General features: G+C 43.3%; 1 protein-coding gene across 2 annotated transcripts in view; it reads right to left on the minus strand.

Moving 5' to 3' along the window:
* slc44a5b (solute carrier family 44 member 5b) overlaps window positions 1-18,375 on the minus strand; it is a 33,008-nt gene extending 14,633 nt beyond the window's left edge. For both annotated transcript variants that reach the window (XM_069679714.1, XM_069679715.1), the window contains exons 1-3: window positions 18,224-18,375; window positions 4,982-5,030; window positions 852-925 (exon numbers count right to left, since the gene is read on the minus strand). In XM_069679714.1, the coding sequence (XP_069535815.1) occupies window positions 852-925; window positions 4,982-5,030; window positions 18,224-18,260 (160 nt within the window). In that variant the 5' untranslated portion in view covers window positions 18,261-18,375. The remainder of the gene's footprint in view (window positions 1-851; window positions 926-4,981; window positions 5,031-18,223) is intronic.
* Between the last annotated feature and the right edge of the window lie 530 nt (window positions 18,376-18,905).

Raw genomic sequence — 18,905 nt, forward strand, 5'->3', positions numbered from 1 at the left:
TTGTCCCCAGAGGCTGTATCGTCTCAGATGATAGCTGATGGCTTCCGAGATTGGCCGAAATTAAATGCCGTCTGTTTATAGAGATAAATCGTTGACCGCTGATAATGATGAGCCAGGATGTTATTACAGCGGATTATGTTCCCCCTGCTTCTGCTCTCTACATGGACTGTTTTTCCTGTATACACCGCAGCCTGCTGATACATGATTGGTCACTACTACTCGGACTACAGGTGTACTACTAACGGAAACCAGATCACTAAGAAACAACGCCCCTGCCAAAGGATTCTACATTTATGTGTGTAGAAATAAGATAGGAGAAATATTAAAAGGGGGGGACTTGAGGAACAAGGGGAGAAAGAAAAAAAGGTCAGAAGAGCAAAACAGAAAGACAAGGACAGCTGAAAAAGTGATTGAAAAGAGAGCCGGAGGGATTCAGTCAAACCAGATTTACATCAGGATCAGTGTGAGCTATACCAGCTGCATGTTGTGACGAAGCCATGTCTTAAAAGAATAGCCCATTCTCTGGGGGAGCTGCATTACTCAACTCCCCCACACTTTTAACAATCAGGCAATTTGTTGAAGAACCCACCATGAAATTATGAATATTTAAAATAACAAACAAAAAAACATGTCGTTTCTCCTCCAGTGAAAGGCATCCTGTGAAGAAGAGCATGTCCCATTTCATTGTGATTCGTTTAGATTTTGCAAAATTATTCACTGGCAAGACAGGTGAGCAATTCATACATCAAGACCAAGATCACACCAGAAAACTTCACCACTGTTGTGCGTGTGCATGTTTGTATGTGCGGCTGCTTTGTGTGATGTAATCAGCAGCAATGTGTCAAACTCACCCACGGTACCCAGAGCGATGTAGCCGAAGATGACAATGATGAAGATAACACAGCAAACCACATCAGTGCAGCTCCTGGAAACAAAGGAGAGATGTGTGAAAGGGAAAAGATTACAAAAGGAAAATAAGGTGATTTCTGAATAGTCTGTTGCTGAAGGCCTTTTTCCGTATCAGAGCAAATAGGTGTACTAATGTGTCCTCAAGAGGCGACGGGGAATTTTCCTCTTCGCAATGAGAAAAATGTGTATCTTGTGTTTAGCTATTTGCTTGATGCTTATTAAGCTAAAGTTGTTGTATGAGCTAGTGTGAGCTCTATATTTGGGTGCAGGGCTTGCTGCCAGGCATGACAAGGTGTCCTATGTATTGTTTTTTTATTCGAGAGAAACTGTAGTAGAGCTCTACTGACTTTCTAATGAGACCCTGAATCCCCCCCAGAGTTAACTGTCCCACAGGCACAGAGGCAGCTATTTGAAGATCGTGTCTCTCTCCACAGTAGCCTCAGTCTGCTAGTTTAAAGCAGTGTCTCATAGCCCCCCCCCTCTCTCTCTCTCTGAGTCTTTCTGTACTGCCTCACAGTCTGCCTCCCATAACAAGCTTTCCTCCCCTCCTTCCCACTCTAAATGTAGCTGTCAGTCCAGCCCCTTCCTCAGCGCTCCTTCAAAACTATTCACACTATGAGTGCTGTGAGCCCAGCCTTGACTAAAGCCAAGCTTAATGCGCTGTGCCCGGCCGTACCACACAAGGGACATGCGTAACCTTCCTGTTCCTCCATAACCGACACAAATTGACTCGAGACCCTCATTTCCTCCAGCTTTCAACCCCTCTCTTCTTTTATCCACAGGCTAATGTGGAAAGGAGGCCCGAGCGCAGAGATGTGACACTGTTTCCTCTGTGTAGTTCTTTGATGACTGGATTGTCCTTGTTTTGTATGCAGCATGGTAACAAGGGTCCATACAGGCAGTCACATATGTGCGCTGCTCTTCAGTTTTCTGATGCCGTTCCACCAGCAGACCTTCGAGAGAGAGCAGAGCACAGCTGCACACAGAGATCAGCTGAGGATCAACCAATGCAAACAGGATCAAATAGCTTTAATAGACACGACTGCATTTCAACAAAGTACGCTCGGTGTAGCCTCTTAGAATTAGGGTCAGCTGTGTAATTTATTTAAGCTCGACTTGCAAATTACCCTGGACTGTTTGCGAGAGCTTCTTTTTATGGTCCTGCATTAATAACGACTGTGAAGTGTGCAATCTATGTTAACACGCTGCTCCAGGTGGATCTGTTTTGCTGAACTTAGCAATATAGAAGATTGGGAGTCTTTTCTGTCCCAGCGGGGCTGCTAAAACTCCTCCTCATTTCAGAATAAAACGACTCCATTATCAGCACTCTTAGCCGAATTGCATTAAGACTCTAGATACCTGGAACATTTAAAATGTTGTATCGGAACTCAAAACATGGGGAGCACATTTAGAGCTGGTAAGAATTGACCCATTGACTATCAGCTTTCAGACTTCAGGTAAACATCCTAAAACTAAAATAGCAGTTTGTTGCCGTATGAAATAAGGCTTAGGGACTTTGTAACCCACTTTTTTTCTGAAAGCACATCAATTATGTTTTTGGAGACAAAGCCAGTTAAAGTGGGCACAGCTCATCCTGGTGTATAAATACAACCTGCCACACGAAAAGCCCGACAGTTGCTGATATTGTGCACGTTATTAACAAAGGAGTACCGTTTCATTTCATTCAAAAAAGAACAAAGGGAAGAGCTGTCTGGGTTGCCATGGCGATGCTTGCATTCCTTGCCTTTGTATCCCTCTCCATCCTTTAGCATGTAGACAAGTTCTCCATCGCTCAGTCGCACATCACAGGCGATTGCAGAGGGGATCTATGTGAGGGGTGGGAGTCTGAAGCCGACCTTGCCTCTCCTCGGCCTTAACGCGACCGTTACTGTAGATCCGTCTTGTTTCCCTCTGCCTCATATAGACACGGCTGCATTATTAAGACAAAGTGCAGACGCAGCACCACAGAGCTAACACAAAGTCACCTTTGAGGCATGCGAGGATGAGTGTTGAAGGGAAGCTGACAAAGTGAGGGGAGTAAAAACAATTCAGCTTTGTTCTCTTATCTCAGGAAAGCAGGCCAACATCGACTGCAAGGAACATCAAAATTAAAGTGAACCTACAAATCTTTTCAGAGCCCAACCTGGCCACCATCGCAACTCAGACCTCCTCAGAAGTCACTTACACATCCTTTCACACGGACCATGCACTGCCCTGCTCGTACAGTACTGCGAGCTCCGTCCGGGCGATAACAAACTTGTGTCAGTGTTACACTTGCGGGGCTGTATTGTGTGTCAGCCAAGGTGACACAGATGGCAGCGGTGCCACAGAATAGCATGGGTGCCATTGTGGTGTGAATCTGCCAGCCTGTCCCTGCTTTGTAACAGACATTATCAGGGAGGGACATTTAGAGGGCCACATTTGCACACAAAAGGGTTGTTTCTCACGGTCAAGAAAGCAAAGAAGGACACTGATTCACGCGGGAAGCCTTCTAACAAATTCCTTTAGGAAAGTTCTCACACAGGCTGTGATGGCGGAAAGCGCCTGAAGTGTAGTTGAAAAGAAGAGAAACACTTTGAAATCATGAAAGGCATTCGTACTCTGCAGTACAGTTGTGGCTCATCTGTGTTTATTCCTGACGCAGATCATATTCATGTATATTTTTCAAAGCTAGAGCCACTTTGAATTAACGCTACGCCACGTCCACTTCTGTCCGGCCTTCAGAGGACTGCTCAATAACCGCGGATACGGTTACTTCATTTAGGCATCGGGCTCGCATGAAAACAAGACGACCACAGAGTTGGTTCTCTCCCAGTTCTCATTAAGACAAGCCTCTGAGCCACAGAAACATCAAAGTATCCTTGGAGCCTTCACCCAGCTGTAGCAGTGAAATGGGCTGGAGAGGGTGGGATAAAGAGGCACAGGAGGACTGAAACATGCCTTCACAGCAGCCTGCCAAACTGACACTGAACATAAAAGAGATGAGAGCCTACATTATCTCAGAAAATGACTAAATCGGCAAGAAAAAGCCTGCGGTGACACGCTTAGGGGTTTTGCTTTATTGCAAGAACTCTGCTCTTCATCGTGCTAAAGAAATCAGGTACTCTTAAAATGGGGACTACTTTTTCAATATTCCACATATTCATTTTGTCGGGCAAAACTCTCAACCTAAAAATGTTCATACACTTTCATGTGAATTTGGATTCTGCATCCTTTGATGTTATTATAAGATATACGTATTTGTATTGTAATTTTGTTTAATCAGGGGCACCGGTTTGGCTCAGCAGTTAAATCGGCCTTTGTCGCATGTCATCCCCACTCTCTTCCCCTGTTTACAACACTATCCACTGTCCTCTCAATAAAGCCATGAAAGGCCAAAAAAAGACATCTTTCATTTTGTTTAATCACATTACAAACATGGGGCATTTTATTTTGAAACACACACTTTAAATCAAGCATAAATAAGCTGCGACTGTTCGACAGACTGCAGTTCATCAACAGAAGTTCTTCTGTGCAGCCGGGTGACAAACAGGAGACAATTCACTTTCTCCCTCAGATAACCGGGTGATGTGTGAACTACATCTGTTTTAGGTGTATCTGGCTGGTTAATAGTGTGTGTCATTGGGCTAGCTCCAGCCACCAGCTTGACTTATGGCCATTGATCCGTGTGGTGGAGTGGAGAGAGCTGCCATCATTTCGACCTCGATCTTTATTAACGCAGCGTGACAAATGATCAATGGAGCAGCACCCGGGCAGGGGGGTGGGTGCCAAAAAGATTATACAATCGGCAGAATCGATACACATGTAAGAATCAGGTGAGTAGTTGTTAAAAGGGTCAGCTCATCCAAATTACTAAACCATTAACCCTTTCCTTACAAAGTGTTTAATGAATCTATTGAAGATTTCTGTCTCTGGATTTGGCCTTTGATTTCCTGTTACTGCCTTCACTCACGTCTCTTAAATATGTTTGTTAAGATATATGTAATGCATCGAATACATTTTGGTGATGCTCCATTAGTAGATGAAATGACTATAAAGCAAAAGGTGGTGATAGTGAGTATAAATGTAGTACCTGTTGTGAACAGGGCCTCTGAAGTTTGGGTCAAACTTGCGTGGCTCACCTAAAAGATAAGCAGAGCAGAATGAGATTAGTTGACAAGAAAACACAGAACACTGACGGCAAAACAAACTGTACAGACAAATAGCAACAGATAATGTTTTATGATACTTCTGCTTTATTGGAGAGTGTAAAAAATGACATTCTATACTCTACTACTAGTAAAGTCTCAAGTAAACCTGCTGTGCTACTCAACTGACCAGGCCGGACTAACTAGGCCATTTCACAGTGCAGCTCTCTTACAGCGGCAGGACCGGGATGAAAAGAGATGATCATACTCAGCTGAAGCAGTAAAGCAAAAACAATAAAGCGACCACAGAAATATAATAAATCATTTTAACAACTCCTAAGCCGAACAGCTTATCTGGGTCACAGTGAAGATTCCCTCGTTTGACCCAGCAGAGTAAATACTAAACCACAGTTGCAAGCACCATCCGTCACCCAAGGGGCTAACTCTGACTGCTTGCGCTCAAAAGGTGTGAGGGAGCGCGTGCACTTGCTGCTTAAGTAGTCTCTACCCCATTTGAAACTAAGTGTGACGTCTTCCTGAGGCCCTATTAATGATCGCACATGGAGCGTAATATCTCCAAGCAGCTGGGGCAGACTTAGGGGCAGCATGAGTGGGCCTATCTCCCATCTGCCCATTCCCCAAACTGATCCTGTCGAGAGAAGAACAAGCCAGCCTTGCTTCTGGAAGTGTGAGGAATGAGTACGCTGTACTACGTACATGCAAATCTGGAGGGTCTGTTCAGAATTGTCCTTGAATAAGCTCAAAACCATGTTTTAAAATTCTTATAACAACTATTGTCTGAGCCTGATTTAGCGCATACCTCCTCCGCAAAGCTCCGCATTTATCCCAAAACAATTAAAGATATATTTAAAGCCATCCTGTTGCATTGGTAGATATAATCTGTCATAACAATGAACATGGTCAGTGTAGTTTATTTTGGAACTCAACATTTGCATTTTTGATCTCCAGAGAGTTTATCTTGGTGCTGTGAGGATGTCGTTGCGCATGCTTACTCATGCAGTCCTGTGTGATGCAGCTGTAACTATGTGAATACATTTTTTGAGCGTCACATACTCTGACTCTGGTTAATTCAGTCCAATAACATTTAAAGTATAGCAGATCCACATGACTTCTTTATATGATCCTACTCATATGTGCCAGGAGCCAACAAGAAGTCAGCTGGCTCGGCCAGAGGAAGTCTCAGGCGGACATGCTCTCAACTGGCTCTGCTGGAGAGGGACCCAAGTGCACAAGCTCTAAAGCTGCGGGGGAAGCATGAGGAAGCCAGCAGAATGGCCAGTGAGCTACTTTCTTAGAAATTGAAGGGGGTGGGGTCATCTTAGAAAGCAACATCTAGTAACCCTGATAAATCTATCCATATATCTAGCAATACTGCTGAAACCGAAGCAGCAACACATCAGTGTTACAGTTGAGTACATCACTGGTTTAGGGTCATGTATAAAGGTATAATAAGTAGGATTTTCCTTGGAAAATAAAATACAGACTTTTACAAATATAATATAAAATAAATCCTCACTTATGGGCTTCTATACATGTGTGTTGGTGAGTGTGTGCAGACCCTTTTGAGACCCTTCTCTCTGCATCTAATCTCTTGTTATGCTTTGCACAGGACGTTTTCAGGAGGGGTGCTGTTGTGGTTCCCTGAGCCAATCACAGCGCATAGGTGAGTGTGTGAGTGGTTCACAATAGCAACTGGGCCCCATTCAGACACAGTCAGACAAAAGAGCGATGCAGAGTTGGCCTTCTTTCAGTTGGACAGGTAGGTGCCTCGAACTTGTTAGGACAAGCTAACCGGTGGTTAGCATGCTAGAGCAAAGGTAACCGGTGGGCGTTTAGCACGGTGGCACAAAGGTAACCGGCGGTTAGCATGCTAGTGCAAAGGTAACCGTGATGCTTTCGGTGTTAGCGAACGAGAGACTGAGAGTGAGCTTCTGGTGACGAAGAGCCCAGGAGGAGGGGCCCAGTTTTAATGTGTTGTTGACAAAATGCAAGGAAATAAATCCTACTTATACCTTAACCTTTAAAAACATAATTCATGTGTCATTATTTTACTACGCTTTTTTCATCTAATCAAGTAAACCAGGAAAAATAAACTTACTGTGATGTCAATACAAGCAAAAACAGCCATAGGCCTATACTGTTTATGCAAAATTAACACTGCAGCCTCTCATCTTATTTTGTATCACAGATATTGTAAGAATTCCCTGTGTAGTGTATAAAAGTTCATCCAGACATCCATTATCTATAGCCTACCGCTTATCCTGTTCAGGGTTGCTGGGAGGCTTGAGCCAATCCCAGCTGTCATTGGTGCGAGAGGCAGGGATGTACCCTGGACTGATCGCCTGTCAATCACAGCACTGACACATAGAGACAGATGACCTTTCACGCACACACTCACACCTTCGGAACAATTTCAGAGTCACCAATTAACCAAACGAGCAAGTCTTTGGACTGAGGGAGGAAGCCAGAGAACCAGGAACCTTCTAGCTGTGAGGCTACAGCGCTAACCACTGCACCACCGTGCACCCCAGGAAAAGTTCAATTGTTGACAAATAAAAAGTGTCCACTCACAACATATTCTAGGATTTATGCTAGCTTTATGATGGTAATTGAATAGTGGACTGGACACAATTGCAATAACACACAGGTACAATATCATAAACTCTGTAATGTGACACCTTAAGCAAAAAACAAAGAAGACTCCCCTCTCAAAAATAAACTGATTCAGCACAGTAAAGCCCGGCAGCTGCTCATAACAAGCCATAAGCTACTCGTCCCTCAGTGAGTGAGACAGTTACAACAATTGAAAACTCTGTGGCCATGATGGAATACCTTCGTACTTACAGTAAAACATGTTTCATAAGCCAATACTTCTGCATGAAGGTTAGGTATTCAAAAGCAGGATGTTGCACACATGTTTGAAAGAATATTCTGTAGCCATGCCTGCCTCTCCCTGCTGGGATTTCTCTTCGGCAGCAGCGGTAGTCTGAAGGATAGAGATGCTTACTCTCTTGGCCAACAGAGAAATGCTGTCAGGATCGTGGCTGAACAACAGTCGCTCACCAGCAACACTGGTGTCCTTAAGATGCACAGTCAGCAGCGAAAAATGCACTGGACCAGAAATGTACTTGAATTCAGGTGAGTTGGCAACTGTCACGTTTCTGTATTTGTTCATCCGTACAAAGTGTGTACAGGAGAGGGGCAGGAATGATGGCAGATGGAGACGTGTGTGAGTCAAAGGTTACAGCCTGGTATTAAAACACTGGCTGGCTTTATGACAACATGTAGCTGTGTGCAACCACCGAAACATGAGGACATTCCTGACATGCACTGTAGGTGTGTTTTCAGCTCTTTGTCATGAAAGCAATGTGAGGCTCCATGTCCCTTTTTTTTTTTTTTACTGTCCTTGTCGTTAAAAAAATGCTCTTTTACAGCCATCTGTTTGGCTGCCACTGAAAGTCTCTCACTTGAGTTGTGTTTCAGGTCTAAAAATGGGAGATGTTCTGGGTTAAGTGTGTGAATTCTTCAGCCAAGGACACAATGTCACCGGACCAGGTGCTCACTGCAGCATTTGCGGAGCGCTGGCACTGACAGTTCGTTGCTGCTGCTCTGTGTCTCAGATCAATGGTGTAAAATGTTGACATGCACATGCACGCACAAATTATGATTCATATGCATATTTGTGCTTGGAAATACAAAGTAAAAGGGCATTAATGAAGAGGTGTTTTTTCCAATGGTTCCATACAATATAGAAGTATGAACCACGCAGTTTACTCACCATCCAGCAAGTGGGTCAAATGCCAAGAACCCCAACTTTAAGGTGCTTTCCCCCTGATCAAAATACCCACGAACACCTGCTAACATCTGGCTTTTTTGCTTAATGGGAAAGGCTACAATTGGCATTCAGACCCGGGTAAAATGACACTGCAGTAGACCCGGGTAATTATTGCCTCGGCTCCGATCAGCATTAATGGGACCACAAAACCCGTGTCAACGCTCCAATCCCTTTCCAGCACGATGCTATGCTCCGTCAGTAACTTCTCAGCTACAAATTCCGCCCATCTCTGTCCGAACAGCGCTCGAACATCGTTCCAAATTTGTCACGCTGAGTTTAATAAACAGACCGAATGAGAAATAGATACAATAAAGTCCTAACCACCGTTAAATCTTCACAGTTTACTAACCCTGTTTCAGGCGCGTTTGTGACGTCAGACGGTGACGCAGCAGAGAAGAGAGCGAAAGACAGTCGGCATCTATAAGCGGGTCTTCCCGAGTCTGAAAAAGCTGTGTCAATACGCTATATTTAGGTGGGAAAGGGGTATTACATTTAACTCTGCATCACTCTCATTTTAATGCAACTGAGCACAATGTACTGACAGAGTGATTCCTCTGTGTGACTTAAGTTGCCTCCAATTGCTTTTATATCCCAGTGGTTGTTGCTACACCCACTTTGCCAGCAGGCTGCATCACATTAACTCACATCAGAGCTAATTAGAGGAACATCTGCTGGGGCTGAGCAAGATGCATAGCTGGTTACTAGACTAGAGTTATATATGGATTAAAAAAAATAATTAATTTCTCTTCCTAGGTTGTGCGAATACTCAAAACACATCCAGCGCTCCACAGAGTGGAAGCAGTAGTGATTAAAAAAGGTTAGTCCATATGGTGAGCGCAAACTGCATCACGCTGAGATCAAGGAGAGCCGGTGGAGGGAGGACAGATTGTGGTGCAGTGAGTGTCAGGGCGTTTTTTTCAGAGTTATGTCAGTGGTTTCCTGATCTGTTTGGAGTTGTGGAGCCTGCCAGTATGTTCAGCTAAAGGACCAGCAGGCAGCGAGGTCCCCCGCTAACTGAGGAAAAATGAGGACAGTCGTTGTGTTGATCTAAACCCAGAATACAATACTGTAAGTACAGTTAGACAGAGGGAAGTTCTGTGAATTCTCTCCTATAGCAACATTTTAGAAAGTGCTGCAGGATTACACACTAACACAATAACATTCAGTTGACATAAGAATGTGCTGATGCAGCTAAGCTAAATTTAGCTTTAGCTGCTGTTCCCACTGACAACATGAGCATGACTACTCCCACCAGTCTGTTGTACTTCCAACTGTCCCACTAAACAGATCATAATGAAGGGTTAAAGGAGAGTGGTAAAAAATGATCAGTGATGCCTGGACACCAGCACACTCTGCATTAGATGACGGCTGTTTAGACCGCACTGCAGTCTGCCAGTGCAGGAGATGAGGGCTGGAGGACTGCATGTGCGCTGCTGCTGTAGCCGTGCTGAATGAGGGTCTGTAGTCAACAACATTCGGAAAAAGCCTGGCAGGCATGCTACACTGGGACAGTTCGAGTCACTGTTAGCCCCACTAACTGCAAGTCTCCTCTATTGACCTAGTGTTGGATAATGCCTGTGTGTCCCACTGTGACTGATGGATGTACGCATAACACAACAATCGCGGTTGTAATCAAAGGCTCTGACAGGGACGGGGTGAGGAATTACACAGCAGGGTCAGACAAAAGCTGTGGCAGTAATCTTCAATCCAAAATCTGCCATAGCAACAAGATCTATGTATGGACTGATTTACAGCAGTGAGAACCTAACATCATAAACTAAGTCTGCGCCAAGCATAAAAAAAAAATTCAGTGTTAAAATTACTTCCAGCGAAAGACGTTTAATAAAAGCTGTAAAAAGATTGAACGGCGTGGTGACAATGCCTCAATTTCAAGTCTGTACCGACTGTCAGACACATTCTGAAGTACGCGCTGAGATTGACTGCTGGGAATCAACTTCAGAGCAACTGTGCTGGAAGAGAGCCACATGTAAGAACCCGGCCCGGAGTGATAAAGCTTCAGGGGGAGAGTCACAGAAGCAGTTCAACGCCTTGTATTGCACGATTTGGGAGGAGACTAAAAATTCACAGTTATCTCCTGTGGCTCACTTTATCACAAGGTTGGACTGCTCAGCGATTATGAGCACATTCACTGAGTCACATATACATTAACGTGGCACTGAAGATACTGTGAGGTTTACAACTGTAAGAGCAAAGATAACCTATATCGCATAGAACATCCAAGCTATTAAAGTACATAAAGCACAATCTCAAATCATAGAAATGGTTTGGGATATTAATCATACAGTACAGTGTTGCCATCACACCCTCTGGATTCAAACTTTCCGCTCCCCCTTCCCCATGTTCCTCAGCTCTCCATAAACACATCCCATACACAGACACATCAACACGGGCACACACAGGCACCAGTGTCCCCAGGCTCCACTGTCCAACACAGGCCTCTTTCATACCGTGGTCAGGCAAACAGCTCGAACACCGCAGGTGCTCTATGGGTTGGGTCAGAGGGGACAAATTTGGAATCGACTTATTTGGTTGTGTTCATAAACATTTCCGAGACCTGGAGAGAGTGAAGTGCTGTGTGACTGCACTTCTGTCAAAGCTACGCCGGGCTCAGATCCAGGTTATATCCGGCTACAAATAAACATAAAAGACAAAACAGAAACGTTAAAAATTCAGCATAATGATGTTGCACAGCAGGCTAGGCACAGTCTGTAAGTCTGGATGCCTTATGCAGTATTTACATTCATATTTGATGAAAGCACTGGCTTCTGCCAATCCATAGAGGAAAGAAACATCACAAACACAGCTTTGGGGCCTTGTGTTTTCCTTCTAGTCTGTATTTAAAAATGAGCAGTGTGCAGTTTTCTACTGCAGCAATAGTGTGGGGCTCATGGCACACTGGTAACAAAGCTGCCATAAAGATAAAGGCTGAAAGCTGTGATAGGATGAGAGGCGGGGTGGAGGTCATGAGGTGGTGTGTGGGGCAGAGATTCAGAGTCGGGGGTTGAATGTGAAAACACACACACAGATTGAGAGGTGCAGAGGGGGCAGGAATGTAGTCAGGCAAAATTTTCACACAAGTAGAAAACTTGCAGACAATAACAATTGAGAACAGCATCATTATCACGCAAGTTCCCTGCAAAGACAAAAAGAGGAGAGATTTGGAGTCCATCTCTGAAAAAAATCAAAGCAGTTAAAAAGCTCCAGATGGCTCCCCTTTTTCATTACACAAAAAACTGTGCAGAGACAATACACACAAACACTCTCCATGTAGCACCATGACTCTCTCTTCCTCTGCCTTTCTTGCATCGCCCTTCTGTAGCCAAAAACATCTTCCCTGCCTTGCTCTTACTTCCGCTCTCTGGAGAACAGAACAACCTTTAAAGTGCTTGTCTTCTTATTGAGACAAGACAACAACATCCCGATCTCTGGTTTAGGTTGACTTAGCAGGCTCCCTCGGGATTCTCTCGACTATTAGCAGATGGTGGAGGACCGAGTACTTGGCACATGTAGGCATATCTGGTTCTGTATAGCTGACTGGGTTAGTGCATGAGTGGTGTTTACTGTGCATACTGCATACAGTGGTAGCTGACATCCCCTCAAATGCCTAGGATAGTGAGATCCGGGTTGGGATTCGACCCCCAGGAGAAGAGTTAGCATCCGAGAGTGTCAGACGCTGACAGCTAGCCTGCTGCTGTGAGCCGAGAAGTAGCAGTATTGTGGCTGGGGCTTTGTGACCTTGGTTACTTCTGAGGGAGCCTCCAGGCATGTCAGTGGCAGCCCTGTGTTCCAGTGAAACGAGACTTGCTGCTGCCAGTGTAGATCAGTGACAGGCTCAACCGGCTTTGGCCTGGATTTATAAAGACTTTAAACATAAGAGGGTAGGTTCTATGTAGATATCCAAATATGCAGTATTCACACCAAGGTGAAGACAGTCTAGTTAGTAGTATGACAAAAAACGAACAAGCAAATCTGCACTGAAAAGAGGTTACTTAAAATAATCTCACCCTGTAGGCAGACTTATTTTTCATGTTTTAGGAAAATAAGACTTTTAGGACTCTTTAATGATTAAATGGCTAATTATGAAAGGGGGGTTTTGTTAGGCAGAATGCAGCTGGGCCCAGATTCCTCCTAATATACAAAGGATGCAACCAATTACACATTTTACGATGTACTTGTTTACTGTTTCTTTGATCAACTGTGTATTTTATGAACTGATAAAAAGCTGCTGTACGGCTGAAGGTCATGCGGGAGAAACACTCCACACAAATGTAGTTTAAGTTTACACAGTCAGTCCCTCGCTGACCACATGTCATAAGACACAGCAGATTTGCAATCTTGATTATTTGGTTGCTCGAAGAAGTAAGAAATAATAATGCACTAATGTGATTTAACGACTTTATGCTACTATTTATGCACATAAGACTTCCTGAAGTGGGTTATTTTTTCATTTTAGTAGGAGTAAAGTTAGTTTATAAACCCTAAGGGAGGGCTAATGTCTTGATTCGGTTAACAACAGCTCTTTTTGCACTGCGGTGCGCCGTAATGAAGCTCCTCCATCATGCGGCCTCTGCCATTTCACATTGGACCAAGCAACGCTGGCGTAAAACCACCCCAGTGTGTGTTTTCACATCGTGTTCCGGCATTGCGGACACAAAATGATGATGCCGTTACGCCTCTGTTACTACCTCTGATGCCGGCTCAGAGGCGGAACAACTTCGCCCCACCATTCCTCTGTGTGTTCTACATAGAAGAAGGAACGAGGCGTAATAATCCCGCCTAGAACTGGCTGTGTATAAGGGCCTAATATCTCTCCTCTAGCTGGGAGTCTTCTTAACCTCTGCACACATCAAACTAAGATAGCTATCAAAGCCACTTTAATCCTTTTATATAGACGCAAACCTGCAACGTGCAGATGAAGGACCTCACCTGTGCACAAATCATGTTAACGCATCAGAGCAGCATGTCTCCTTGTTCTCGGGCAATGGTTCATTTGTTTTAATAAAGCTAGATGCATCATTTATCACATTAGACCAATCAAAACTCACTGTGCATCCCAGACTTAAATCCTACGTGTCTCGCATGACCGTGGCTGCATCCCTCTAACTCATTTTCCCGTGTATCTTTGGGGTTGCGTTTCATAAATCACTGTCAATGTCACTTAGCCTTCTAGTCATAAACAAACACCGACTATATTTGTACTGCAAATTGGAAATTTGAAGACTCCGTGCTGTCGCCTAGAAGGCCTCTTCACAGCTAAATGTCCCATTTTCACAGACTCCAACAAATAACATGCAGTGCCTGCCACTGTGCCAAAGTGAATCTCTTAGAAATTATTAACTGACTCACCCTATCATTAGTGTGAATAATATACTTCAAACTTCCAGGCGCTGACATAGCTATCTCTTAGGAAAAGACACATGAAATTAGTATCAAAAGAACATAGCCTTGTTGAATATAACGACTAGGAATGCCATTAAGAGTAATAAAATGTGTAGCTGCTAAGGAGGGAGCATGGGTCTTCATTTGAGAGGAGTATTTGCAGAGGACAGTGACACTTAAAAAACCCATAATAGCACTTAGTCTTGGGTGCAAAACGGGCCATTTGAGACACAACCTTCTCTGACTGCGATTTCACAGGAAGAGGCTGTCTCGCAGCTTTCCGACAAGACTCTGCATTGACTCAGTGTAAAAATGCAGCGTTTAGGGAAGCTGCCCAAGCGAGAAATTTGTTAATTAACAGTGTCCCCGACTCAACACTTTCTATGGTGAATGGAAGTCAAATCTAAATTGTTAGTTACAAACCTGTCACAGAATGATTATGAGCTATTTTTCCTGCCTTCCTGACTGGCTGAACACTTCAGCAGTACAGTGGAAGCACACTGAATGCTTGCTACATAGTCAGAAAGGTTATATAACATACGAGCCACGAGAGTACACTTGAGTCTGGAATGCAGAGCAAATGGAGAGCTGCTGAATGGGAATGATGGCATGGCAGGTAGACTTTAAGATTATTGAAAGAAAATCCAACATTACATTCAGTGATATTTCAATATTATTGTGGGAAAGGCATCAGGACAGTCTCTCATCTCGCCTTATCTACCCCTGCTTCAGGTTAGTGATTTTCTTATATTTCCCAGAATATACTTTCAAGTGAGTAGGTGGGTTTCCTGTCCAGAAAAAAAAAGTGGGATCACTGCGGCACCGCTTTCACAGAGAACGCCTCGTGGCTGCTGTTCACAAGGAATACAGACGCTCTATTTGCTTCGTCAATTTCTTCCTGTGTGAAAATTGGGCGGCACTGCAACAACTTGACAAGATCTATCCAAGTAGTCAAACAGTAGAATTCTACATTTGACACCTTCATACACTTTAATCTTTTGCAATTAATAAACCCACAATTGGATCCCATCAGCTACAGTCTAATGACGATGCTGTGCGTGTATACAGCAGTTTGCTTAAATGGCTTCCAGTCAACACTTCCTTTTCCACGTGCTACATTGTTTACAGAAAAAGTTTTTTCTTGTGATTTACTTTAATTAGTGGGTCTTGCATTTCCCGAAATGTCAACATCATGATGCAGATTTGTAAAAAGTAAAAATGAGCTCTGTCAGGTCTGTCCTTTAAAATGTTTGTTGAACGGAGTTCGGCTCCATCATTTCTGATGCATTCGAGGAAGTCGGGAAATCTGAACGGCTTTCGTGAAACTGGGTCAAGTGTATTTGTATCAAGTTGAATTTTTCATCTATAATGGATTGTTAGTTCAACTTGCAGATGTCTGTTTATAGAGATTAATAAGAAGGTATTTCGGCCCATCCAGTCGAGGCAGATGGCTGTTCAACATGAGCCTGGTTCTGTTTTTCCTTGCCAACGTGCCGAATGTTGCTAAGTGCTACTCGTGGTGATTCATGTTGGGTCTCTCTTTAAATAACATAACAAAGAGTCGGTCTAGACCTGCTTTTTTTGTCTCCAGATAACTTTGGTTATGATTTGGCGCTATAAGAATAAAACATTCCTATGTAGAATCTATAGAGATTAATAAACCCTTAAACTAGAAATGCATGGTGTCTTACGAGCAACACAAGGTTAGATTTCTTTCACTAAACCCTCCTCATTTTGTCCACATGTAGCCTAAACAAATGCAGTGCGTGAAACGTTAGTTGCAAAAGCTTATTTAACATTTCTCTCTCTGTGTATTGCTCTTTGGCAAGCTAGCTAATGGAACGAAATCAACAGGGAGGCAATAACATAAAGCAGCTGACCTAAACACTGGGAGGCAACATAACTCCATCCCATGCTCCACTAGCTAGGTGGCTGGACGCTGTTAGGGCAAAATGATGTTCCTTAATTAAACTGTCTCACTATATTCTATGTAATTCTATGGAGAGCAACAGAGAAAATGTATATGTACTGTATGCCAAACCTGCTCTAAGCTGTGTACATACAACACTGTAAACCTAATCTGTAATGTCAGGTTTATGGTACAATGTAAGGTACCAGTTTGAACAGGGAGTGATAGCGTTTGAAGGCCCCGTTGGTGAGCTGCATCTCTATGGAGGCCAGTGAGAAGCAACTACAGATGACAGGTTGCAGTTGTGATTGGCAGAGTGCTGCAGTCATGAGGTCTGAGGAACAAGCAGGGGTCAGCATGTGGGGAAGAGGACACAGTAGTTTTTCCAAGCAAACACGTCATAAGTAGACTTGATAGTGCCGAACCAAAACTATACAGCCACTACAGCTGAGGATCAACTCCTTGATAGTCTACTTGTGTGTAATAATGATGCACAACTTGGATAGACATTGATAATATGATGCATTTGTAACTGAGAAGGATGAGATGTAATTACTAAATGAACTGAGTAGCTGATATTTGGTTTTGATCTACTTTCTCCTTGACAATTTTGGTGTTGTGCATCAGTTTTCCATTAAATCTAGTTGTAACCTGAGAGCAGCTGTACACTGACAGGACAATGAAACTAATTTACAATTAAATGTAAGATTACTACATCAAGAAGAAAATATCTCTGTGGTTTTAATGGTAAACATCACCAGTGCAAGTGAGTCTTTGTTTCAGGGGAAAGACACCATGTGGCATCTGGTGGCGATAAAGGATTATATTGCACTGATAAACAACATTAATATTAAGGCAGGCTAATGGACAGAAAATCTGCCTGTGGATTAAATATATCCACACGCCTGGAGCAGTGAAAATGCCACTTGCAGACATTAAACCCATATAATCAAAGTTGTTTACAGGGGACATTGCTTTGAACCTTTCTACCGGGACTACAATTATTTTATTGTTGTAATTATGTTTAATGTGAGCGAGATAAGAAGAAAAGAGGAGATAAGACTTGGACTCCTTCTACTGTGAGCACTTTTTAAACACATGTAAACAATATGTGACTACAGATAAGGTTACCTAAGGATACGTATCATTCTTGAGCCAATGACGCCAACCGTTAAAAGCCTACTGACAATATGAATTAATGTAGCTCCTGGCATTTAAAAAAAAAAAATTAAATCCTTTCTAGCACAAAGACTAACACTCTCTGATTCCAACCTCTCGCTGTTGTTCTTTGTCCTTACCAAAACGTTTGTTGTTAGCTAGTGTTAACGTTTGAACCAAACAAAGCCATCTGATAGCATCTTCAGCTTTGGGAAAAAGTGACGGGCAATTTTTCATTTCCCCTTGACAGTCTGCAGGTACACCAAACGATTATAATCTATTAATCGAGAAAGTAATGGGAAGATTAGTCGATAGTGATCGTCAGTTGCAGCTTAAACCGAAGAGAACGCTGTATTTTAGAATCATACTGTAACAGAGTAGTTAGAAAGGGGAAATATCCCAGCGTTTACATGTAGGTGGATGAGGAAAGTCATACGACTTGTTTGTTGTTGTTAATTTGTTGTTAATACTCTTCGATTGTTTGGACTTTAACACCAGGTAAACAATAGGACACAATTGTAAAATAAATAAAAATAATTAGGATATATCACTGGATTAGACCAGGCAACGGCAAGGATAACACGGGAGGAAGGCTGGAGAAATACGAAAAAAGACGTTGGGCTTCTAATTCGAACGTTAAAAAACGTTATTCTACCGTTAATGCGTATTCTCATGTCAACCGTTAAATAGCCACTAAGTAGTTAGCAGTTGTAAATGTAAGCTAGCATACGTCCCTTTAATTTACAGCCAAGAGGTCAAACATCACCCAGGCTAAATAAAGTAACGTTATGTCCGGTTGTCATAACGGTACACCAAACAGAGAAAAATTATCTTGGCGTTTACAACAAAGACGAACCGACTCACCATAGTAAGAGGAGGGGATGTCCGTCTTTCTAGCCATGGCACTTAGTAGGACAGATGCAGCACCGTCGTCTTGGTTTTGAAGACCGCATATGAGAGTCGAGGAGGTGAACCGCAGTTATTTTAATGCCTTTCAGTGGTCCCGTCGAGAAATAAACACAGGAACCTGGAAAGGTCTTCTCGGGCTCTTTGAGGATGCTTCGGCCACGCAGCTGAGCGTCAGTCGTGTTTACAGGGCGACGTCATTAATTATTCCAAAACGGTCTTAAAGGGGACGCAGTGCACCGTGTCTGCTGCTGCTGCTGCTGAGTATCCCGTTTCCCTTTGTTAGGACGTGATTTAAAGCACAAATCCGCACCGCTTTGTGCTAATTCACGGTTAATATGATCATGTTAAGGATTTATATCAACGATGCTAGAGATCAGTTTGATTAATACGCCGCCTGTGTCAAGAGGGGTGGTGGTTTTCAAGTTGTTTTTTTTGGCTGATTAATAATACAGCCACTATTGCAGGTAGTATTTTTAGGTGGCAGTGATATCTTTGTCCAGGCGAAGGCGCCCGATGGAGAAACACTGACCTCAGCTGGCTATTCTGTGCCATTGCAAGTTTTTTTCTCAGACTGCTCCCACCTCATTTTTAACAGCGGTATAAATACTGTAGTAGGGAGGGTGCATCTGTAGCCTAC

Source organism: Semicossyphus pulcher, unplaced genomic scaffold (assembly GCF_022749685.1).
Source record: "Semicossyphus pulcher isolate SPU_LCO1_2020_fin unplaced genomic scaffold, fSemPul1.0.p SCAF_4, whole genome shotgun sequence".
NCBI lineage: Eukaryota > Metazoa > Chordata > Actinopteri > Labriformes > Labridae > Semicossyphus > Semicossyphus pulcher.